We start from the raw sequence: 26197 nt of genomic DNA on the forward strand, positions 1-26197 counted from the left end.
GTTCGTCTGTGTGTGGCCCTGCGATGGACTGGCAAGCTGTCCAGGGTGTACCCTGCCTGTCGCCCAAAGCCAGCTGGGATAGGCTCCGGCTTCCCTGCGACCCTGAATTGGAATAAGCGGTTCGGAAAATGAATGAATGAATGAAAATAAGACACTGTTTTTTCATTTAGTTGAGTTGAGGAAAGAAAAAGAAACAAACAAACAAACAAATGTGTCCTGGACAAATGAGAGACTTTTCTGTTGAACAGTGGGACAAAATACCTGTCAACAGGTGCAGAAGTCTGACTGAGAGGAACAGAAAACACCTGACTGGAACAGAAACATTAAAGGATTCTTCAACTAAATATTACGTTATGACTGATGTAATATGTAATAAATTATCTTATTTGTTTGCTTTTTTTTTTATTTTTATTTTTTTAAATTCTATTGAACCAGAATTAGAAAATAATGTCATGATTTTCATAAAATCTTTATTTATTATTGCTTTAGTCAATTTATCTTATTTTACAGACAGCTGTTTTTTTCCTTCGTTAATGAAAGGATATGAATAAATATGAGCACAACTGTATCTGGTTTATATGCAAGTATTGATCTGTAGTGATTAATAACTGATTCAGCCTCTAGGTGACATTTTATACTTTTAAAAAATATATACTTTGAAATAAAAACTCTAATAAACTAAATGTAAGTAAGGAACGCTTACTGAAGATGCATTTATTAAATATTTTATTTTATTTTATTTTATTTTATTTTATTTTATTTTATTTTATTTTATTTTATTTTACTTTATTTTATTTTATTTTATTTTGAAATGGCGCGTTCCTCTTCCGGTGTCAGAGGTCACCTTCCGGGCTAAAGATGTCGGCGCCGGACGAGCTGTTTTGCTGGGAAGGAGACTGGGGTTTACCGTCTGTCAGCACCGACTGTCTGGTGGTTCTGGTGAGTCCCGGTCCACGCGCCGGTCCACGCGGCTCAGGCCGCTGCTGGAGTTAAACTGGAACCTCGTCAGGGATTACTGACATTAAATCGTGTAAAAGTAAAACGTTGCAGCGACACGAGGCAAATAAACTGATTTGTTTTTTACTGAATATTTTTCCAATAACTGCTTGAAAATAATTTTCTTACAAAACTCCTGTTTTCTGTCTGATAAAACTGTCGGATCTTTGCTGGTTTTTTAGTATAAATGGGAACAAATTGTCTGAAAGTCGCTAAAAGTCCAGTTTAATGCAGTTCTTTGCTTGGCTGTCAGCACAACTCTGGTTCAGGCCTATTTTATTATGATTTTATTATTATTTTATACTGTTATTTCAGGCCTAAAAGGTTCAGAAGTCAGACGTAAAGTTTATGATTTATGCGAGATTTTTCTGGAAAACATGAAGTCTGAGGTGTTTGTTGGAGCTTTTATTGTCAACAACCATAAAGATACTGAAACATTTACCCATAAAATCCTGACTTAAGCGGTTAAATCTAGAAAAATGTTTCCATTGTGGCAGAACAATTAAAATAAATAAAAATCATAAAATTATGTAAAATTTAGGGCTGTGCTTTTGTCCCGATTCGATTCCGCTTTTTTAGGTGCCGATTCGATTTAAATCGGGATTCTCATAATTCTTTGACATTGCTAAATTTTCCATCCATCCATCCATCCATCTTCTGCCGCTTATCCGGGGTCGGGTCGCGGGGGCAGCAGCCTAAGCAGGGAAGCCCAGACTTCCCTCTCCCCAGCCACATTTGCCAACTCTGCGGGGGGGATCCCGAGGCGTTCCCAGGCCAGCCGAGAGATATAATCCCTCCAGCGTGTCCTTGGTCTTCCCCGGGGTCTCCTCCCAGTGGGACGTGCCTGGAACACCTCACCGGGGAGGCGTCAAGGAGGCATCCTGACCAGATGCCCGAGCCACCTCAACTGGTTCCTCTCGATGCGGAGGAGCAGCGGCTCTACTCTGAGCCCCTCCCGGATGACCGAGCTCCTCACCCTATCTCTAAGGGAGAGCTCGGCCACCCTGCGGAGGAAACTCATTTCAGCCGCCTGTATACGAGATCTCCTTCTTTCGGTCACGACCCACAGCTCATGACCATAGGTGAGGGTAGGAACGTAGATCGACTGGTAAATCGAGAGCTTCACCTTCTGGCTCAGCTCCTTCTTCACCACGACAGACCGGCGCAGAGCCCGCATTACTGCAGACGCCGCACCGATCCGTCTGTCGATCTCGCGCTCCATCCTTCCCTCACTCGTGAACAAGACTCCGAGATATTTAAACTCCTCCACTTGAGGCAGGACCTGACTCCCGACCCAGAGAGGGCAATCCACCCTATTCCGGCTGAGGACCATGGTCTCAGATTTTGAGGTGCTGATTCTCATCCCAGCCGCTTCACACTCGGCCGCGAATCGCTCAAGCGAGAGCTGGAGATCACGACCAGATGAAGCCAACAGGACCACGTCATCCGCAAAAAGCAGGGACCCAATCCTGAGGCCACCAAGTCGGATCCCCTCAACGCCTCGGCTGCGCCTAGAAATTCTGTCCATATAAGTTATGAACAGAATCTGTGATAAAGGGCAGCCTTGGCGGAGTCCAACCCTCACCGGAAACGAATCCGACTTACTACCGGCAATGCGGACCAAGCTCTGACACCTGTCGTACAGAGACCGGACAGCTTGTACAAGGGGGTCCGCTACCCCATACTCCCGGAGTACCCCCCACAGGAGCCCCCGGGGGACACGGTCAAATGCCTTCTCCAGGTCCACAAAGCACAGGTAGACTGGTTGGGCAAACTCCCATGCCCCCTCCAGGACCCCAGAGAGGGTATAGAGCTGGTCCACTGTTCCGCGACCAGGACTAAAACCACACTGCTCCTCCTCAATCCGGGATTCGACTATCCGGCGGACCCTCCTCTCCAGGACCCCTGAATAGACCTTACCAGGGAGGCTGAGGAGTGTGATTCCCCTGTAATTGGAACACACCCTCCGGTCCCCCTTCTTAAAAAGGGGGACCACCACCCCAGTCTGCCAATCCAGCGGTACTGCCCCCGATGTCCACGCGATGTTGCAGAGGCGTGTCAGCCAGGACAGCCCCATAGCATTCGGAGCCTTAAGGAACTCCGGGCGGATCTCATCCACCCCCGGGGCCTTGCCGCCAAGGAGCTTTTTGACCACCTCAGCGACTTCAGCCCCAGAGATAGGAGAGTCCACCCCTGAGTCCACCAGCTCTGCTCCCTCATGGGAAGACGTGTTGGTAGGATTGAGGAGGTCTTCAAAGTATTCCCTCCACTGACCCACAACGTCCCGAGTTGAGGTCAGCAGCTCCCCACCTCCACTGTTCACAGTATTGATGGAGCACTGCTTCCCCCTCCTGAGCCGCCGGATGGTGGACCAGAATCTCCTCGAAGCCGTCCGGAAGTCTTTCTCCATGGCCTCGCCAAACTCCTCCCATGCCCGAGTTTTTGCCTCGGCAACAGCCGAAGCCGCATGCCGCTTAGCCCGTCGGTACCCATCAGCTGCCTCCAGAGTCCCACAGGCCAAGAAGGCCCGATAGGACTCCTTCTTCAGCTTGACGGCATCCCTCACTGCTGGTGTCCACCAACGAGTCCTGGGATTACCGCCACGACAGGCACCAACGACCTTGCAGCCACAGCTCCGGCTGGCCGCCTCAGCAATAGAGGCACGGAACACAGCCCATTCGGACTCAATGTCCCCCGCCTCACTCGGGACATGTTCGAAGCTCTGCTGAAGGTGCTCGCTCTGACAGGGGACTCAGCCAGACGTTCCCAGCAGACCCTCACAACACGTTTGGGCCTGCCAGCTCTGACCGACTTCCTCCCCCACCATCTGAGCCAACTCACCACCAGGTGGTGATCAGTTGACAGCTCCGCCCCCCTCTTCACCCGAGTGTCCAAGGCATGTGGCCGCAGGTCCGACGATACGACTATAAAGTCGATCATCAAACTGCGGCCCAGGGAATCCTGATGCCAGGTGTACATATGGACACTCTTATGCTGGAACATGGTGTTCGTTATAGACAATCCATGACGAGCACAGAAGTCCAATAACAAAACACCATTTGGGTTCAGAGGGGGGGGACCATGCCTCCCAATCACTCCCCTCCAGGTCTCACTGTCATTGCCTACGTGAGCATTGAAGTCCCCCAGCAGAACAATGGAGTCCCCAGAAGGAGCACCCTCCAGCACTCCCTCCAAGGACTCCAGAAAGGGTGGGTACTCTGAACTGCTGTTCGGTGCATAAGCACAGACAACAGTCAGGACCCGTCCCCCCACCCGGAGGCGGAGGGAAACTACCCTTTCATCCACCGGGGTAAACCCCAACGTGCAGGCACCAAGCTTGGGGCTGATGAGAATGCCCACACCTGCTCGGCGCCTCTCACCATGAGCAACTCCAGAGTGGAAGAAAGTCCAGCCCCTCTCGAGGGTACTGGTTCCAGAGCCCAAGCCATGCGTCGCCCGACCGGGCCCCATGGGCGAAGGCCCGGCCACCAGACGCTCGCTCTCGTACCCCGCCTCCAGGCCTGGCTCCAGAGGGGGGTCCCGGTAACCCGCGTCCGGGCAAGGGAACATTCATGCCCAGGTTGGTCGTCATCATAGGGGTCTATGCTAATTGCTAAATTTTGTAGATTAAAAACAACAACAACAAAAAAATCGTATAAAACTTATTTTTTGCTCGTCATTTTTCTTGATTTCAATCAGGAAAAACAACCCAGCAGGCAGATCATCATTCTGCTGCTGTAATGCCCAAGAAGACAAGTTAAATAATCAATAAAAACAATAAAAATGACTAACATTTTATAATGGATTATTTTTATTTATTTGAAAAAAAAAAAAAATCGATTTTAAAATTGTGAGGCAAAAAAAATCCTGATTTTTTTATTTGATCCAAATAAAAAATCCTGATTTTTTTATTTGATCCAAATAAAAAATCCAGATTTTTTTATTTGTCGATTCGATTTTCAGGCCCCTGGTAAAATTGCTGCAAAATGTCGATGTGTGTGTTTTCATTCAGCTGTCTCATGTTGTGTTCATGTTATAAGATACTGTTTATTAAAATACATTAGTTCAGTAAAATAAAAATTATAAATAATGAAAGCTGCCTAATCAATAATCATGATGTCATCACAGGTCTTTTTTTATTTTTATTTTTATTTATTTGATAACTCACAAGTGTATATGTGCAATATAACAAACATGGATGTGCTTTTACAATTGTAACATTTGATATAAGGGAACAGTTGTGAATAGTTCCAGCAATACATTAAAAAAAGATTAAATAAATTAAAAGCGCAAAAATGAGGCAAAACATTGTAAAAGGTAACAAGACTTCAGACTGAGACAATTGAGTCAAAGGAAATATCATGTAAATGATATGATATGAGCTATGGGGTTTTCCATACAATTCCAAGATTTTACATATAGTTTTAGCTCATTTTTAAAAAAGATCAAATTAGGGGAGCATTTCCAAACTTTACATTTGTGAATAAAAAATGTTGCTAAACATAAATCAGATCACAGATCTTTTAGGGTCTAGGTTCAATCTGGAAGTAATTCATCACATGACCACAAGGTGGCGGCTGTGAATTATTTTCTTTTATATTTAACATGTTATTTACCTTCTGAAGACCTCAGTGTCTAAGAATTACTTCCATCTAGCAGTGCACTAATCTAATGTAATCTAATCTAATGTAGTCTAATGTAATGTAATCTAATGTAACGCAATGTAATCTAATGTAATGTAGTCTAATGTAACGTAATCTAATGTAATGTAATGTAATGTAATCTAATGTAATGTAATCTGATGTAATGTAATGTAGTCTAATGTAATGTAATCTAATGTAACGCAATGTAATCTAATGTAATGTAGTTTAATGTAATGTAGTCTAATGTAATGTAGTCTAATGTAATGTAGTCTAATGTAATGTAATGTAATCTAATGTAATGTAATGTAATCTAATGTAATGTAATCTAATGTAATGTAGTCTAATGTAATGCAGTCTAATGTAATGTAGTCTAATTTAATGTAATGTAATCTAATGTAATGTAATGTAATGCAGTCTAATGTAATGTAATGTAATGCAGTCTAATCTAATGTAATGTAATGCAGTCTAATGTAATGTAGTCTAATGTAATGTAATTTAATGTAATGTAATGCAGTCTAATGTAATGTAGTCTAATGTAATGTAATTTAATGTAATGTAATGCAGTCTAATGTAATGTAATGTAGTCTAATGTAATGTAATCTAGTGTAATGTAATGTAATGCAGTCTAATGTAATGCAGTCTAATGTAATGTAATCTAATGTAATGTAGTCTAATGTAATGTAATGTAATCTAATGTAATGTAATCTCATGTAATGTAGTCTCATGTAATGTAATCTAATGTAATGTAATCTAATGTAATGTAATGCAGTCTAATGTAATGTAATCTAATGTAATGTAGTCTAATGTAATGTAGTCTAATGTAATGTAATGTAATCTAATGTAATGTAATGTAGTCTAATGTAATGTAATCTAATGTAATGTAGTCTAATGTCATGTAATCTAATGTAACGCAATGTAATCTAATGTAATGTAGTTTAATGTAATGCAGTCTAATGTAATGTAATGTAATCTAATGTAATGTAATCTAATGTAATGTAATGTAGTCTAATGTAATGTAATCTAATGTAATGCAGTCTAATGTAATGCAGTCTAATGTAATGTAATCTAATGTAATGTAATGTAATGCAGTCTAATGTAATGCAGTCTAATCTAATGTAATGTAATGTAGTCTAATGTAATGTAGTCTAATGTAATGCAGTCTAATCTAATGTAATGTAATGCAGTCTAATGTAATGTAGTCTAATGTAATGTAATGTAATCTAATGTAATGTAATTTAATGTAATGTAATGTAATGTAGTCTAATGTAATGTAATCTAGTGTAATGTAATGTAATGCAGTCTAATGTAATGCAGTCTAATGTAATGTAGTCTAATGTAATCTAATGTAATGTAATCTAATGTAATGTAATGTAATGTAGTCAAATGTAATGTAGTCTAATGTAATGTAATGTAGTCTAATGTAATGTAATGTAATCTAATGTAATGTAGTCTAATGTAATGTAGTCTAATGTAATCTAATGTAATGTAATGTAGTCTAATGTAATGTAGTCTAATGTAATGTAATGTAATCTAATGTAGTCTAATGTAATGTAGTCTAATGTAATGTAATGTAATGTAGTCTAATGTAATGTAATGTAATCTAATCTAATGTAATGTAGTCTAATGTAATGTAATGTAATCTAATGTAATGTAGTCTAATGTAATGTAATCTAATGTAATGTAGTCTAATGTAATGTAATGTAATGTAGTCTAATATAATGTAATGTAATCTAATGTAATGTAGTCTAATGTAATGTAATGTAATCTAATGTAATGTAATGTAATGTAGTCTAATGTAATGTAGTCTAATGTAATGTAATGTAATCTAATGTAATGTAATGTAATGTAGTGTAATGTAATGTAATGTAGTCTAATGTAATGCAGTCTAATGTAATGTAGTCTAATGTAATGTAATGTAATCTAATGTAATGTAATGTAGTCAAATGTAATGTAGTCTAATGTAATGTAATGTAGTCTAATGTAATGTAATGTAATCTAATGTAATGTAGTCTAATGTAATGTGTTTTAATATGTTAATTATGTTTAGCAGTAGCTGTCAGAAAGTGCTCTATAAATAAAGTTGGGTTGGCTTAGCTTGGTATGGCCTGGCTCATCTCTGCTAGGCTTGGCCTGGCTTGGCCTGGCCTGGCTTGGCTTGGTATGATTTGGCTTGGCTCGGCATGGCTCGGCTTGGCCTGGCATGGCATGACATGGCCTGGCTTGGATGCGCCTCCATATCTATGGAAAACAGCAGGTTGAAAGATCCACGGCGGTCTCTGCCAGTTTCTCCTCCAACACAGATTCCCAGCTGAAATGCTTCAAACTAAAAAGTTTGTCCCCTTTCAGCTACCGTATTCAGAGATGGCGATGCAAGATGGCCGCCTTCTGTTATGTATTTATAAATAAGTCGCTCTGAGCTACGAGAGCGTTTTCGTTTGGATGTGATTGTGTGAGGTAAAAGACGTATTTATGAAAGCAGTAGTTGACATTTGCTGATTAAAAAGCCAAATTAGCGACACTGTAGCTTTAAAAACATAAAAATAATTCTTTCATTCCAGCTTCAGGCTGCTCCAGCTTGTCCTCATTTCATATCTGTCATGTTTGACTTAAATACAAAGTGCAGCAGGTTTGTTCGGATATTTCGTGTCCAAGTCAACAGTTCTTTACGAAAAACTATTATGGCTCTTTGTATCCATCTGCCCACTAGTCTGTGATGTCCTGTCAGAGCAAATCAGAATTCATTCAGACGTTTGTCGACATAAAAATGTTCATTAAATCGTGAATTTTCTGATGGAGGTGATCGCTCTTCTGCTATGCGGTGGTGTCGGATATAAAGTCGTACATCGCTGTTTCCGTCGGCCATAGACCTGCATGAAACGGAAACATCGCAGGTAAAGAAAGCTGGTGATGGAACCGACGACTTTTGGAACAACTTTATATGTCCTCATGAGGTGGTTTTTCAGACGACTAGACGTTACCAAAGATGGACGAACCCTTTGGCGGTAAAAAGTGAAGCCTATGAGGAAGTACATAAAACTGCAGTTCTCCCTTCATCCACTAGGGGCTGCAAAACAGAGCAAATCCCCATAGACTCCCATGTTAAAAAGACCAACTTCACAGTCGAAATAAACATGTTTACCGCAGAAATAAACATGTTTACAGCAGGAATAAACATGTTTACAGCAGGAATAAACATGATTACAGCAGGAATAAACTATGAAATTATGCGATTAACGTTCGGTGCAAACCTACAAACAACTGCTTTTGTTGACATTTTTATTTTTTGAAAAATCAGTTTTTTATTGAGTGAAAATCTGGAAATGCAGCTTGTGGGAGGAAAGAAGTCGCACACCTGTTGTTTTCTTTTAGAACACCAGAGAAGCAGTTTCTTCTCTAAGAAGCTTTTCTCCTGAAAAGACTTTCGTCTGGGTCTTAGACCACCCAGACACGAGTTTCCATGCCTGATGTCATGCTGAGAGTCTGGTGACGGTGTGGTTGTGGTGGTATGGCCTGTAAGACCGCACTGAGGGCGGCAGCATCCCCTGAGGGATGAAACATGCTTGTGTTGGACTCGGATCAGACAGCAGGGGATTCTGGGTAATGCAGCGGTTGGAAAACGCTGCAGCTGCTGCAGATCGTCTCTCAGCCTGTCTGTAAAACATGAATGGAGCATCCTGGGGGCGGGGCTTGGGGCGTCCATGCAGGTGATGTGAAGGCGACACCTCGCCAACGTGCAGAAACATCACAATGAGGTTTACTTCCGTCGACGGAAACATTACATTACGGCTGACCTCAGAGTTTTTTCACCATGTTGGAGGCGAAGGCCTGCGGACCCTCCACAGTATAGATCAGCGTCCTCCACGGTGTAGATCTACATCCTCCACAGTATAGATCAGCGTCCTCCACGGTGTAGATCTACATCCTCCACAGTATAGATCAGCGTCCTCCACGGTGTAGATCTACATCCTCCACAGTATAGATCAGCGTCCTCCACGGTGTAGATCTACATCCTCCACAGTATAGATCAGCATCCTCCACGGTGTAGATCCGCATCCTCCACGGTGTAGATCTACATCCTCCACAGTATAGATCAGCATCCTCCACGGTGTAGATCTACATCCTCCACAGTATAGATCAGCATCCTCCACGGTGTAGATCAGCATCCTCCACAGTATAGATCAGCATCCTCCACGGTGTAGATCTACATCCTCCACAGTATAGATCAGCATCCTCCACGGTGTAGATCTACATCCTCCACAGTATAGATCCGCATCCTCCACGGTGTAGATCCGCATCCTCCACGGTGTAGATCCGCATCCTCCACAGTATAGATCCGCATCCTCCACAGTGTAGATCCGCATCCTCCACAGTGTAGATCCGCATCCTCCACAGTATAGATCAGCATCCTCCACGGTGTAGATCTACATCCTCCACAGTATAGATCCGCATCCTCCACGGTGTAGATCAGCATCCTCCACAGTGTAGATCTACATCCTCCACAGTATAGATCAGCATCCTCCACGGTGTAGATCTACATCCTCCACAGTATAGATCAGCATCCTCCACGGTGTAGATCTACATCCTCCACATTATAGATCAGCATCCTCCACGGTGTAGATCTACATCCTCCACTGTGTAGATCTACATCCTCCAAAGTATAGATCAGCATCCTCCACGGTGTAGATCCGCATCCTCCACGGTGTAGATCCGCATCCTCCACGGTGTAGCTCTACCTCCTCCACAGTGTAGATCAGCATCCTCCACGGTGTAGATCCGCATCCTCCACGGTGTAGATCCGCATCCTCCACGGTGTAGATCCGCATCCTCCACGGTGTAGATCCGCATCCTCCACGGTGTAGATCAGCATCCTCCACGGTGTAGCTCTACCTCCTCCACAGTGTAGATCCGCATCCTCCACGGTGTAGATCCGCATCCTCCACGGTGTAGATCCGCATCCTCCACGGTGTAGATCCGCATCCTCCACGGTGTAGATCCGCATCCTCCACGGTGTAGATCCGCATCCTCCACGGTGTAGATCCGCATCCTCCACGGTGTAGATCAGCATCCTCCACGGTGTAGATCTACCTCCTCCACAGTATAGATCTGCATCCTCCACAGTGTAGATCTACATCCTTCCGGACGGCTTTGAGGAGATTCTGGTCCACCATCCGGCGGCTCAGGAGGGGGAAGCAGTGCTCCATCAATACTGTGTACAGTGGAGATGGGAAGCTGCTGACCTCAACTCGGGACGTAGTGGGTCGGTGGAAGGAATACTTCGAAGACCTCCTCAATCCTACCAACACGTCTTCCAATGAGGGAGCAGAGCTGGTGGACTCAGGGGTGGACTCTCCTATCTCTGGGGCTGAAGTCGCTGAGGTGGTCAAAAAGCTCCTTGGCGGCAAGGCCCCGGGGGTGGACGAGATCTGCCCGGAGTTCCTTAAGGCTCTGGATGCTGTGGGGCTGTCCTGGCTGACACGCCTCTGCAGCATCGCGTGGACATCGGGGGCAGTACCGCTGGATTGGCAGACTGGGGTGGTGGTCCCCCTTTTTAAGAAGGGGGACCGGAGGGTGTGTTCCAATTACAGGGGAATCACACTCCTCGGCCTCCCTGGTAAGGTCTATTCAGGGGTCCTGGAGAGGAGGGTCCGCCGGATAGTCGAATCCCGGATTGAGGAGGAGCAGTGTGGTTTTCGTCCTGGTCGCGGAACAGTGGACCAGCTCTATACCCTCTTTGGGGTCCTGGAGGGGGCATGGGAGTTTGCCCAACCAGTCTAGATGTGCTTTGTGGACCTGGAGAAGGTGTTCAACCGTGTCCCGCGGGGGCTCCTGTGGGGGGTACTCCGGGAGTATGGGGTACCGGACCCCCTTGTAAGGGCTGTCCGGTCCCTGTACGACAGGTGTCAGAGCTTGGTCCACATTGCTGGTAGTAAGTCGGATCCGTTTCCGGTGAGGGTTGGACTCCGCCAAGGCTGCCCTTTATCACCGATTCTGTTCATAACTTATATGGACAGAATTTCTAGGCGCAGCCAAGGTGTTGAGGGGATCTGGCTTGGTGGCCTCAGGATTGGGTCCCTGCTTTTTGCAGATGACGTGGTCCTGTTGGCTTCATCTGGTCCTGATCTCCAGCTCTCCCTTGAGCGATTCGCTGCCGAGTGTGAAGCGGCTGGGATGAGAATCAGCACCTCCAAATCTGAGACCATGGTCCTCAGCCGGAATAGGGTGGATTGTCCTCTCCGGGTTGGGAGTCAGGTCCTGCCTCAAGTGGAGGAGTTTAAATATCTCGGGGTCTTGTTCACCTGTTCCTACCCTCACCTATGGTCATGAGCTGTGGGTCGTGACTGAAAGAAGGAGATCTCGTATACAGGCGGCTGAAATGAGTTTCCTCTGCAGGGTGGCCGGGCTCTCCCTTAGAGATAGGGTGAGGAGCTCGGTCATCCGGGAGGAGATCAGAGTAGAGCCGCTGCTCCTCCGCATCGAGAGGAACCAGTTGAGGTGGCTCGGGCATCTGGTCAGGATGCCTCCTGGACCTCCCTGGTGAGGTGTTCCAGGCACGTCCCTCTGGGAGGAGACCCCGGGGAAGACCCAGGACACGCTGGAGGGATTATATCTCTCGGCTGGCCTGGGAACGCCTCGGGATCCCCCCCGCAGAGTTGGCAAATGTGGCTGGGGAGAGGGAAGTCTGGGCTTCCCTGCTTAGGCTTCTGCTCCCGCGACCCGACCCCGGACAAGCAGCAGAAGATGAAGAAACTGTCAACAATGAATTAAATGTCTTTTTCATTTGGTTGTTTTTTATTGAAGAAAGTGGTTTTTTTTTCAATTTTATTTAGTTTTATTGTATTTTATCTTATTTTACTTTTGCGTAGCGTCTCCTTTGCTGCCTCGGACATAGTCTCTGATGTTTCGTCTTCCAGCAGAGGACGTGACAGAGACGACGTTGTGTCTTCCTGCTGAGCTCAGCAGGTGTGTGAACGTCCTCTTCATCTGTTGTCTCCGTCTTCAGGCCTACGCTCAGTTTGCCGGAGCTCCTCTGAAACTGCGGAAGATCTGCAGCCCCTGGAGGAGTCCCAGCGGTGAGGCGGCGGCGCTTTTCCAGCTTTGCTCTCTCTCGTGAAGAAAAACGACTAATTCTGGCGTTTTTTTTCTCTTCTTGGTTCAAAGGGTCTCTTCCTGCTCTGAGGACCAATCAGAAAGAAGCTCTGACGCGGCCTTCTGACATCATCATCCACCTCAGAAAACAGGTAAGCGGCGGCGAGCAGTTCACGCCCACTGAGGGAAAATATCCACTCTGGACGAGGTCATAAAGGAGCTTATGTTCCTCCGACACGGCGGAAAAAGCGGTCGCAAAGGCGGTGGTATCGAACCAAAAAAAAAATATCGAAAAAAATGAAAAAAGCTTAGATTTCCCACTCTGGGTGTTCAGTGAATGCAGCATGTTGCAGCATTTTATTCATCTTTTTTTTCAGGAATGAGTTTTTTTTTATTTTGATTTAGTCTTAATTAGAGGTTTGTTTACAGTTCTTTTATTTATACTCTGTGGAGCTGCTGGGGTGGCCCTGCTGGAATGGGATGGGGCTACTGGGATGGGGTGGTGTTGCTGGGATGGGATGGGGCTACTGGGATGGGGTGGTGTTGTTGGGATTGGATGGGGCTACTGGGGTGGCGCTGCTGGGATGGGATGGGGCTACTGGGATGGGATGTGGCTGCTGGGATGGGGTGGTGTTGCTGGGATGGGGTGGGGCTGCTGGGATGGGGTGGGGCTACTGGGATGGGGTGGTGCTGCTGGGATGGGGTGGGGCTGCTGGGATGGGGTGGGGCTGCTGGGATGGGGTGGGGCTACTGGGATGGGGTGGTGTTGCTGGGATGGGGTGGGGCTGCTGGGATGGGGTGGGGCTACTGGGATGGGGTGGTGCTGCTGGGATGGGATGGGGCTACTGGGATGGGGTGGTGTGCTGGGATGGGATAGGGCTACTGGGATGGGGTGGTGTTGCTGGGATGGGGTGGGGCTACTGGGATGTGGTGGTGTTGCTGTGATGGGGTTGTGTGCTGGGATGGGATAGGGCTACTGGGATGGGGTGGTGTTGCTGGGATGGGGTGGGGCTACTGGGATGGGGTGGTGTTGCTGGGATGGGATGGGGCTACTGGGATGGGGTGGTGTTGCTGGGATGGGATGGGGCTACTGGGATGGGGTGGTGTTGCTGGGATGGGATGGGGCTTCTGGGATGGGATGGGGCTACTGGGATGGGGTGGTGTTGCTGGGATGGGGTGGGGCTACTGGGATGTGGTGGTGTTGCTGTGATGGGGTTGTGTGCTGGGATGGGATAGGGCTACTGGGATGGGGTGGTGTTGCTGGGATGGGATGGGGCTACTGGGATGGGGTGGTGTTGCTGGGATGGGGTGGGGCTACTGGGATGGGGTGGTGTTGCTGGGATGGGATGGGGCTACTGGGATGGGGTGGTGTTGCTGGGATGGGGTGGGGCTACTGGGATGGGGTGGTGTTGCTGGGATGGGATGGGGCTACTGGGATGGGGTGGTGTTGCTGGGATGGGGTGGGGCTACTGGGATGGGGTGGTGTTGCTGGGATGGGATGGGGCTACTGGGATGGGGTGGTGTTGCTGGGATGGGGTGGGGCTACTGGGATGGGGTGGTGTTGCTGGGATGGGATGGGGCTACTGGGATGGGGTGGTGTTGCTGGAATGGGGGATCCATGAATCTTTTAACAGATTCTTCACTATCAGGACTGAGACCAGGGGCCCTCGTCCTGATAGTGCTGCCCGAGAACCTGAATTTTACCAACATTTAGTTTTGACCATCAGCGTTGTCCCCAGCACACAGAGATTCCTTCTGATTCTCTGAACCTTTAGACGTTTTACGCTGTAGATGGTGGACACTTTGTGTCAAACTGGTGAAGCTCAGATCTTTCCATCAGAGAGACTCTGCCTCTCTGAAATGCTCCTTATAACCCCAGCTGTGTTACCGGCATGTTGACCATGCAGCTGGTTAGTCGTCTAAGGCTCCTCCAGCTTCTTCTTTGCACTTAAACGTTCAGCTTCTCCTCGTGTTGTCGTCTTCTGTTAATATAAAGTCTTGTTTGTGTTTTTCAGAAGTATAATGCCGACTACGATCTGTCGGCCAAGGAGGGAGCCGACAGTCTGGCCTTCATCTCGCTGATGGAGGAGAAGCTCGTGCCGGCGCTGGTGAGGGAGATTTTCCTGTTAAACCCTCAGATTCGCTGACCTTCCTCCTAAATCTCTCCTCACACTCTGACCTGCTGCAGATCTACACCTTCTGGATCGAGCCAAAAAACTACGTGGACGTGACTCGGCGCTGGTACGCTGAGCACATGCCGTTCCCCCTGAACTTCTTCCTACCGGGGCGGATGCAGGGCAGGCAGCTGGAGAAACTGCAGCTGCTGCGAGGAGACGAGAGCCTGGAGGCCGGAGAGGAGCTGGAGAAGGAGGTGAGGACTCTGGCGGACACGAGGGCCACTTGGAGCCTGAGCAGAAGCTCTGAAGCGGTGTCTGAGTTGGAAAGCCAATCAGAGTTAAACCCTGAACCTGCAGCAGATTCCTGAGCGGGATGCTGCCATCATCACCGTGTCAGGGCCAGCAGCGTGGAACTGGGATGGTCATGTGACCCTCCAGCTGGTCTACGGAGGTTTTCTATCCATCCAGGAGGTCCTACAATCCAGATGTAGGGTTTATTCAGAGACTATTATTTATCACATTATTTATCACATCTTCATCATCATCACCACCATGTTGCTAAGAGACCTCTATTTCCACCTGGACATGATGATGAAGACACTTCCTGTCAGACTTTCCACCAATCAGAGAGCTTAAACTGACTGTAACGTCCAATCAGGAGCAGCCAAAGATCAACAAGTGATGAGAAAAGCAGGAAAATAATGATCCTCTATGGCTGGAATGAATCAGAAGAAGGATTTCATGTCGTAAAACAGAATGAATGTTGGGAAATGAAGCTGCACGTTTAGCTGCTTCCAGGGAAACGGAAAGAAGTGAATGTTTAACAACTTTTCTCTCCATGATTTCCTTTTCTCTCATTCCTCCGTTCTTTCTGAGGAAAAGCTTTGGAACACGAGGCAGGATTAACCGATCTGCGCGTGGAGATGCTGGAAGCCACATTCGCCATCTTCCTCGCTGTTCTCTTTGAAGAAAACGAGTGATTTTAATTTTCTGTGTAACATCAGAACCCAGCGGCTCCAGTTTTCCAGTTCAGACGGGGATATGGTTTCCATGTGTTCGGCCTGTTCAGGCGGTTGGAACAAATTTAACAATGAGGGGAAAACTTTCTTCATCGGGTGGAAAACTGCTGGCCTGGAACCGTGGGAGGTCGGAGGTTGCGCCGCATTCACAGGGAGGTTGTTGGACGGCAGGACGGCTGCAGACATGAACGGAAGCTGAGTTCAGCTTTTCTCCCACTGGAGTTTATTATTTTCAGCTCATTTCCAAAGACAAACACCATCAGGGAGAGTTTACAGAGCCAGTTTTAAGATCCAGAAAAACAGATGTGGTTCTTTTACAGAATTTCTCAGAAAATCTCATTGATGGAAAAATCTCCTAACTACTGTGATTAAAACAAAAATTTAGCCCACTTTGCAACAGCTTTGGTCCAGTTTCACCTGGAAACATCTTACCAAGTTTAAACTGGACTGAAAAGACCGAGCTTTTACCCACTGAAAGGACATTTTTATAACTTCTACAGTTTTGACACAACTGTGTTGTTTTAGGAACAATCTGAAAATCAGCGTATATCTCTCTCCACGCTTACGGGTGACATCACGCCAACCTCATCTGGACAAAACTTCTTCTGAAAATTTCCCAAACATGTTAAATGCTCTGATGGAGACAGAATGGAGGGATTTCATATCAGCCTTCTGGTGCAGAAGAACAACAACTTACAGGTTTGGAGCGGCGCTGCTCCAGGTATCTGAAATCACTTTTTCCTCCCTTTAACACTCAGGAGGAAGAAATCCGGACTCTAAACCTAAACACACTCATCTCATGTGCTTTAACCTCGCCACCATTTAAATTGTGTTCACATCAGAATAAATACATATAAATAAATAACATTGGTAGTTACTGCACCCCTTCCACCGCGAACACTTCTAAAACTTTTGTTTTGTTTTGATTATTCAAGAGGTTCATTGGTGTTTGTTCAACACTGACAATAAAACAAAACTAGAGGTTTGTTTAGAGTTCTTTCATTTGCTGGTATAGCAACGCCATCAGTCCCTGTCGTCATAGCAACGCCATCAGTCCCTGTCGTCATAGCAACGCTAACGGTGTGTTCAGACCAAACGCGTTTTGAGCGGCAGGTTTCCATGTAAAGTGTATGGGGAGGCGCGGCAAGGGGGCGTTGATCTTTCTCGCGTCGCGTTTTGGGCGTTGGCGTTCGCGCGGAATGCACCGAAAATTTAAGAAGTTTTTAAAGCTCGACGTGCGTTCCGCGCGTCAAAAGCCAGAGATGGACAAAACTGAACTTTGGCCGCTCGACGCGGGGCGTCAACCACTCAGAGCGAACAGCTTGCAGCCCCTGGAGGATTCCTGTGGTGAACCCAGACACGGGGCTGAGACGCCATTACTCCGTGTAATATTTAGGATAACCATTCCTTGCTAAAAAGCTGAATGTTACTAATCTGGCAACATAGCAGGATACGTTGCCTAGCAACGCTTTGTTTGGGGGCGGCGGCGGCGGCTCTCTGCTGAGTGCGGCTCTTGTTGCATTAACACTGACTATCACTGCCCTACGACAATGTCCTCTAGCTTTATTTATTAAATAAAACCATGCCATCTCTCTACTGAATCCTCCATCATTCAGACTGACCGGAAGGAAAGCGCCGCCTCCCTCCTCTCTTTTCTGCCGTGTTTGCCGCTTGCTCCAGACAGAAGCGGCAGATGCGGCAGGAGCGTTGGGAGTGTTTTGGGCGTCGGACACAAAAGTGGCAGTTTTAGTGACCAGCGTCGAGCGTTTGGTCTGAACACACCGTAACAAGCAGGCCCTGTCGTCATAGCAACGCCATTCGTCCCTTTCATCATGGCAACACTAACTAGCAGGTCCAGGTGTAAGATTCCACTCACACAAACCTCCTCAGAAACAGGATCTCAGAAGAACGGAATGCGTTTAATGATCAATCCACATTGGTTTATAACAGACATCAGTGGTTTTCTGCTCTAATTCATGTATACAGACACTCATGCATGCAGACATAGCGTATGCAGACATAGCGTATGTAGACATGGCGTGTTGCTGCTTTTAATCAGCCCTTGAATTAAGCAAAACCTAAATATCTTGATAAAAATTGAAAATGGAAACAGCTACATTTTGAACAAACACCATGAGGTGATTTTTCAGATGTTATGACAGAAGTACATCATAAAAGTGTAATGGAAACAGTTTTTCTGCGTCGCCACGGGGTCACATGACCAGTTGCTTTAAACGGTGTGGTTTGTATGGACGGAGGAGAGACGAAAATGTTTTTACTAATGACTAAAGAGAAAAATAGAACCTCCATCCTTGATGGCGACAGTGAAATGCAGTTTTATTTAGGAAGAGAAGGGCTTCGAACAGCCGTGCAGAATCAAGTCCAGCAAGTGAAATCCCTGAAACATGGCTGGTTACTTAGCAACCTGGCTAAAGGTTCAGTTCCTCGTGACCGCTGCAGCCTACCTGCTCCACAGAGTTCAGTGGAAACACCTTATTACTGTACTTTGTTGAAATCTTCGCCACGCCGCAGGATATTTAGGGAAAACTGTAAATGAAGCGTCACAGATGTCGACATGTCCGTCTGTTCACCGCGCCGCTACTCGCTGCCGTGAAACACGTCAAAGGTTCTCTCAGCGTTTTGCTTTCCAAACAACTGGACTGCAGATGAACTGCTTCACACACTCGGGGGAAAACACACACATTCTGTCTTTTGTCGCGTTTGTTCCTCGCAGTTAATAAAGTTTTTTTGAGATCCGGCAGCTGTTTCTGTTTATTGCACATTAAAAAGCAACATTAACAGTTTCGGTCCAGCTACTGGAAAGTTTTCCAGCTTATTTGTGTGATTTATCAGCGTCTCCAGCAGCGCGGGCTCCCTGCTGAAGAGCCGGGTCGTGCGGACCGGAGGAATGTTCTGATGCCGCTGTGGAGCTGTAACGGGCCTCGGAGTCTCAGCGCTCGTAAAACTCATCACGCAGGAATTTTCAGTTGCAGGGAGAGAGCTTCAGCAGGAGGACAGGAAAGAGCGCATCTGCATGTCAACACCACCGTCATGTTCTGCTGCTCCCACCGGGTCTTGAACCTTCGGCCCGGTTCTGTTTGGACCAAAACGTGTCGTGTTGCGCTGCTCTTGTGACTGCCATGTAAAGCGTGTTAAAGCTTTTCATGAACATCTCTGAGCTCGTTGAGGGAACGCTGCAGGAAAGCAACCAAGAAGATGGAACCATGTCCAGGTTCTGAACGGATCGCAGCCCGTCTGGTGAAACTGGAGTCTGCTCCAGTTGGAGGACCTCCACCTGGGGGGCTGGCTGCCATCGGAGAACTCGCTGCCATCGGGGGGCTGGCTGCCATCGGGGGGTTCGCTGCCATCGGGGGGTTCGCTGCCATCGGGGGGTTCGCTGCCATCGGGGGGCTGGCTGCCATCGGGGGGACTCGCTGCCATCGGGGGGACTCGCTGCCATCGGGGGGTTCGCTGCCATCGGGGGGTTCGCTGCCATCGGGGGGCTGGCTGCCATCGGGGGGACTCGCTGCCATCGGGGGGACTCGCTGCCATCGGGGGGCTGGCTGCCGTCGGGGGGTTCGCTGCCATCGGGGGGTTCGCTGCCATCGGGGGGTTCGCTGCCATCGGGGGGCTGGCTGCCATCGGGGGGACTCGCTGCCATCGGGGGGCTGGCTGCCGTCGGGGGGACTCGCTGCCATCGGGGGACTCGCTGCCATCCGGGGGGTTCGCTGCCATCCGGGGGGCTGGCTGCCATCCGGGGGGCTCGCTGCCATCGGGGGGCTCGCTGCCGTCGGGGGGACTCGCTGCCATCGGGGGGCTGGCTGCCATCGGAGGGGTTCGCTGCCATCCGGGGGGCTGGCTGCCATCCGGGGGGCTGGCTGCCATCCGGGGGGTTCGCTGCCATCCGGGGGGTTCGCTGCCATCCGGGGGGTTCGCTGCCATCCGGGGGGTTCGCTGCCATCCCGGGGGCTGGCTGCCATCCGGGGGCTCGCTGCCATCCGGGGGGTTCGCTGCCATCCGGGGGGTTCGCTGCCATCCGGGGGGACTGGCTGCCATCCGGGGGGTTCGCTGCCATCCGGGGGGACTGGCTGCCATCCGGGGGGACTGGCTGCCATCCGGGGGGTTCGCTGCCGTCGGGGGGACTCGCTGCCATCGGGGGGCTGGCTGCCATCGGAGGGGTTCGCTGCCATCCGGGGGGCTGGCTGCCATCCGGGGGCTCGCTGCCATCCGGGGGGCTCGCTGCCATCCGGGGGGTTCGCTGCCATCCGGGGGCTCGCTGCCATCCGGGGGGTTCGCTGCCATCCGGGGGGTTCGCTGCCATCCGGGGGGTTCGCTGCCATCCGGGGGGTTCGCTGCCATCCGGGGGGCTGGCTGCCATCCGGGGGGTTCGCTGCCATCCGGGGGGTTCGCTGCCATCCGGGGGGCTGGCTGCCATCCGGGGGGTTCGCTGCCATCCGGGGGGTTCGCTGCCATCCGGGGGGGTTCGCTGCCATCCGGGGGGTTCGCTGCCATCCGGGGGGACTGGCTGCCATCCGGGGGGTTCGCTGCCATCGGGGGGCTCGCTGCCGTCGGGGGGACTCGCTGCCATCGGGGGGCTGGCTGCCATCGGAGGGGTTCGCTGCCATCCGGGGGCTCGCTGCCATCCGGGGGGTTCGCTGCCATCCGGGGGGCTGGCTGCCATCCGGGGGGTTCGCTGCCATCCGGGGGGTTCGCTGCCATCCGGGGGGCTGGCTGCCATCCGGGGGGTTCGCTGCCATCCGGGGGGTTCGCTGCCATCCGGGGGGGTTCGCTGCCATCCGGGGGGTTCGCTGCCATCCGGGGGGACTGGCTGCCATCCGGGGGGTTCGCTGCCATCGGGGGGCTCGCTGCCGTCGGGGGGACTCGCTGCCATCGGGGGGCTGGCTGCCATCGGAGGGGTTCGCTGCCATCCGGGGGCTCGCTGCCATCCGGGGGGTTCGCTGCCATCCGGGGGGTTCGCTGCCATCCGGGGGGCTGGCTGCCATCCGGGGGGTTCGCTGCCATCTGGGGGGCTGGCTGCCATCCGGGGGGTTCGCTGCCATCCGGGGGGTTCGCTGCCATCGGGGGGCTGGCTGCCATCCGGGGGGTTCGCTGCCATCCGGGGGGCTGGCTCCATCGGGGGGTTCGCTGCCATCTGGGGGGCTGGCTGCCATTGACTTCTACTTTCTGACAACCTGTTTGTGTGTTTGTGTCGTGTTTTTCAGCTTTACCGCGACGCTGCAGAGTGCATGAACCTTCTGTCCCAACGTCTCGGATCCCAGAAGTTCTTCTTCGGAGACTCGTAAGTTGGCCCGACCAGGTGAACCCGACCTGTGGAGATGATCCCAGGCTTGAATATAAAGCGGTTGTGTTGGTGGACACAGAGGGACATTTAGCAGAGGAGAGTTGCAGCATCACATCGGCTCTGAGATGGACGCTGGAGATGCAGGTCTGGCCAAGACGCTGCCTCAGGGTTTAGTTTTCTGTCGGTCGACGTCCAGGCAGGTCCGGACAGTTTTATCTTCTCAGATGAGTGTGTGTTCTGGGTTTACACATCTGTCAGTGGGATGAGAAGGACAGGAACCACATATGGTGTCCATGGAGATGGTGGCTGGTCATGTGAAGTGTAGTCCATGTGAAAGGTTTTACTGGATGACCCGTTAAAAGCTGGACTCTCTGCAGGCCGTCATCGCTGGACGCCTACGTGTTCGGCCACCTGGCGCCCATCCTGAAGTGCAAACTGCCCAACGGGAAACTGCAGCAGCATCTGAAGTCCCTGGACAACCTGACCAACTTCTGCACCAACATCCTACTGCTGTACTTCCCCCGAGACGGCCGAGGTGAGGACACAAACCGTCCGGCTGTTGCTCATCACTCGGCTTCACAGTGAAACTTATCAGTTTTTATCCTTTCAAACAAATTCTTCCAGTTCTGCATGACATCATCTGTAAACGGATGACCTCATGAGCGGAGATGTTTGTCTCCTGTTGCTATGGGCGACGTGTTTGCTGCAAGACATCAGCATCTCCTCTCAGGGGAAAACAGTCTGGAAGAATATTTCACCAATTTTTAGTCTTTTTTTCTCCTCATCGATGAGATTTTTAGTTTGTTTAAAAAGAAGTTTTCCATTTTATTATTTTATTTCTTTTTTTATTTTTAAATTTAAAAATAAATTCTGAACAAAGATTTTTCCCCCGAATCAATACCTCCACTGACTCAGTATCTGAAGCAGAACTTCTAGAACCCCTCCTGACCCCGATGCTTCAGGAGTCTACAAACTGGCTTTTTAAACCATCGCGGTTCGTTTGAAGAACTCGGTCTGGACTCGGAGGACGTAGCGGGACTAAAACCAGACTGGTGTGTGTCTGTTCTGGTCCTGCTGGTATTTCTCACCGTTTACCACTAAATGTCGTCACAAAGACGGGTTTAAACCTGGTTCTAAGATGAAAAGTTTTGTTTTTTTATTGCTTTTTTATGGTGTCTGGTACTTTGAACAACATAGTTTTGACATTTTGGTTTCTAATGAATTTCTGATTTTATCACAAAATGTTTTTATTGTTATGATTTTTTTTATTTATTTATGATTTGGAAACGGACCCTAAACGGCGCCTCGCATCTTACCAGTTCCACCACCAGCTGCAGGTCTGGATGGTTAACCGTCAAATTGTTGCGTCGCTGCAGCCAACCGTAACCGTGCCGTCTGAGCCGCGCGACGTCTGGGCTACGACTACGACGTCTGGGCTACGACTACGACGTCTGAGCTACGACGTCTGAGCTACGACGTCTGAGCTACGACGTCTGGGCTACGACGTCTGGGCTACGACGTCTGGGCTACGACGTCTGAGCTACGACGTCTGGGCTACGACGTCTGAGCTACGACGTCTGGGCTACGACGTCTGAGCCGCGCAACGTCTGAGCTATGTGATAGCTTCGTTTGGAACTCTTCCACCCCAACGATCCAGAGAAAAGTTCGGAGGTCCGCAGAGCCGCGCTTCATTACGCCATTTTATTCATCAACAGAAAGAGAATCTGTTGTTCTGCTTTGTTTTCCTGCCAGGAAATGTTTTTTATTCCAACCGAAACCTGGCGTCCTGTCCTGCATCCGTTGGCCAAAATGAGTCTTAGCTGCACCTCGTGGGGTTTTACGATGTTTTCTAAACCGGACCCTTCAACAGGAAACAGGAAGTTGCTTTGATCTTCACAGCTGATTTTTCTGACAACCATCCTGGGCGTGTTTGGTCATCAGAACCCAGTCAGAGCGCCCCCCAGTGGCTGCACGGACGCCACGAGGCTTCTTACCTTTTCTAAATGCATCTGATCAAGTGTGTAAATAAAGTTGAATTGATCATTTCCAGAAAGTTCCAGTCAGAAGACGTCCCAACAACCCGACGGCGGCGACTTCGACAACGTCCCCAACAAGCGCAGGAAGCAGCTGATGTCGGCGCTGGTGGCTCTGGGCGCCATGCTGAGCTACGCCCTCCTGACCGGCATGGTGTCCATCCAGCACGTCCAGCGGGAGGCGCTGGAGGAGCCGCCGGACCTGGAGGCGTTGGGGTCCCACGACCACGAAGGGGAAGGAGACGGCTGATGGATGTTACCGGGAGGTCACTCCAAAGGGAGCGACAGCGAAGGTGTTGATGTGAAATTTATCGCAGTAAAAGTAATTTATCGACACAGACGTGAGCCTTTTTGTGTGTGTGTGTGTGTGTGTGTGTGTGTGTGTGTGTGTGTGTGTGTGTGTGTGTGTGTGTGTGTGTGTGTGTGTGTGTTGGGATGGGGGGGTGTTGGAGGTACGGAAGTTGATTAAATAAAAATTCTCTGCATATTCCAGTGAAATAAACGCGTCTGACAGTTTATCCTCCTGTTCTCCTCTCCCATAACTAGTTTTAGTTTTAGTTTTATCATATTGAAACATGGAGCATCCATTGAGTCCTGAGCCCGGACCAGCTCCCCCACCCCCAACCGGTCCTGACTGGGTCTGGACCCCGGGGACGTACAGCTGCACATGACGCCACCTCCCAGGAATCCTGGCCAGGCTGCTGTCCCCTCGCTGGAACGTTCCCCTGCTTCTCGGCTTAATGAGCTGATCTGGAAGCAGTTTGTAGAGATTCCTTCCTTCCTTCTCTCTGCTGCGAACACGTTCACCCCAAACTGCTCCGAGGGAAGGAAGAGAGGAGCAAAGCGCCGTGTTTTTCACTCTGCAGGCGGGACAGGAGGGAAAGGTTTCCTCCCCTCACCTGCTGTTAAACAGGGGTTTCCATGGCAACGCTCCAGAACCAGAAACAAACACTGTGAGGCCTTCAGAGACTCTGAGCAGATTCTTCCAGTTCAGCTCGGCCTTTTCAGTCACATTTACACCTCGCCAAGGAGGAAAGACATCAGATCGAAGCGAGGCAACGGCCCGTCAGTGGGTTCATGGGGTTTATGTAAACATGACATCACAATGATGACATCACAGGTTCACCAAAATCCCTGTTTTCAGTTCTGGGAATCATACTGTTGTCATGGCAACGGGAGTTTTTTTTTTCAATCCCCGAATGTTAAAGGCTGAAACTGATTGGTTAGGAGCAGAATCAAGGTGTTCACATGATCCAAAGTCCAGACCTTCAAACTGGTCGTGGGACCTTCGGAGAGCTGCAGAAACCACGGCAACGACAGCGGAGCTACTCTCGGGGAATGTTGGGTTTTCCCGACGCAGTCCGAATGTTTAATTAGGTAGAAATCTCCCTGAGCCGTCACCTTATCGTGGTGGAGGGGTTTGTGCGTCCCAAAGATCCTAGCAGCTATGTTGTCTGGGCCTTTATGCCCCTGGTAGGGTCACCCATGGCAAACAGGTGTCTAGGGGAGGGACCAGACTAAGCACGACTCATCGACTCCTATGATGAACACAAACCTGGTCAGAAACGTTGAGAATGAGAATCAGCACCTCCAAATCTGAGACCATGGTCCTCAGCCGGAATAGGGTGGATTGTCCTCTCCGGGTCGGGAGTCAGGTCCTGCCTCAAGTGGAGGAGTTTAAATATCTCTGGGTCTTGTTCACGAGTGAGGGAAGGATGGAGCGTGAGATCGACAGACGGATCGGTGCGGCGTCTGCAGTAATGCGGACTCTGCGCCGGTCTGTCGTGGTGAAGAAGGAGCTGAGCCAGAAGGTAAAGCTCTCGATTTACCAGTCGATCTACGTTCCTACCCTCACATATGGTCATGATCAGAGTAGAGCCACTGCTCCTCCGCATCGAGAGGAACCAGTTGAGGTGGCTCGGGCATCTGGTCAGGATGCCTCCTGGACCTCCCTGGTGAGGTGTTCCAGGCACGTCCCTCTGGGAGGAGACCCCGGGGAAGACCCAGGACACGCTGGAGGGATTATATCTCCCGGCTGGCCTGGGAACGCCTCGGATCCCCCCGCAGAGTTGGCAAATGTGGCTGGGGAGAGGAAAGTCTGGGCTTCCCTGCTTCGGCTGCTGCTCCCGCGACCCGACCCCGGATAAGCGGCACGAAGATGAAGATGAAGTCCGAATGTTTAGAACTCATCCTGGGAAAATTGGCATGACCGAAACAATCACTGCTCACGAATAATATCCCCTACCTGCAGACGTACCTGCAGCACCAGCCAGAAACTGCATTTCTCCCTTCATCCACTAGGGTCTCCACAACAGAGCAAATCCCCATAGACTCCCATGTTAAAAAGAGAAAACCAGCCGAGTCATTTGGAGGTTTACAGCCTTTCTCGGACAAACACTAAACGTTCAAACGTTGAGTAAAACCTCGACAGGAAAATTAAGATCAAAGCAGATTGATGCCTGAGAGACAGAACTCAAGGTGAAAACCTGTCCACAGCTGAGCATAGACTGTGAACAAAAGGTAGGCGGAGCCTCTGTGACTTAATTAAAGCTCAATGGGCGGTTCCCATGTTTTGTTTTGTTTTTTTTTTGTCTTGTCCAGCATTTAAGCAAGCAGACTGATGTTCTGGATGCTGTGTTCTGCTGAGCAAATTTATTTTGCCAAGGGGAACTTTTGTAGATGTAATGATCCCCTTGTATTTCTTGATTCTTATTTTATTTTTCAATTTGTTTTGGATAATAGCTTGTATTACAGAGTTTATGCTACTGGACCCGACCGGAAAGGACAGGAAAGGGGCAGAAAGAGAACAGAAAAGAGAACATAAAAAAAACAAAAAAAAAAAACAAAAGAAAGAGATCAATGCATACATGTATATGCACATACATACCCACCTACATATATATGTATATACACTCGCACATACATTATATATATACATATATACATACATACATACATATACACATACATACACATGCATACACACACATGTACACATACA

At 49.1% G+C, this 26197-nt stretch overlaps 1 protein-coding gene across 1 annotated transcript; it reads left to right on the plus strand.

Moving 5' to 3' along the window:
• The first annotated feature begins 845 nt into the window (after positions 1-845).
• Positions 846-23647, plus strand: LOC306755907 (metaxin-1-like). The gene is made up of 8 exons (XM_079240480.1): positions 846-939; positions 12640-12709; positions 12798-12877; positions 14741-14833; positions 14914-15096; positions 21084-21160; positions 21541-21698; positions 23214-23647. The coding sequence occupies exons 1-8, from the start codon at positions 859-861 to the stop codon at positions 23444-23446; spliced, it is 975 nt and encodes a 324-aa protein (XP_079096606.1). The 5' UTR covers positions 846-858; the 3' UTR covers positions 23447-23647.
• Positions 23648-26197: the final 2550 nt, after the last annotated feature.

The sequence above is a fragment of the Telmatherina bonti genome (assembly GCF_933228915.1).
Source record: "Telmatherina bonti genome assembly, chromosome: 5".
Lineage (NCBI taxonomy): Eukaryota > Metazoa > Chordata > Actinopteri > Atheriniformes > Telmatherinidae > Telmatherina > Telmatherina bonti.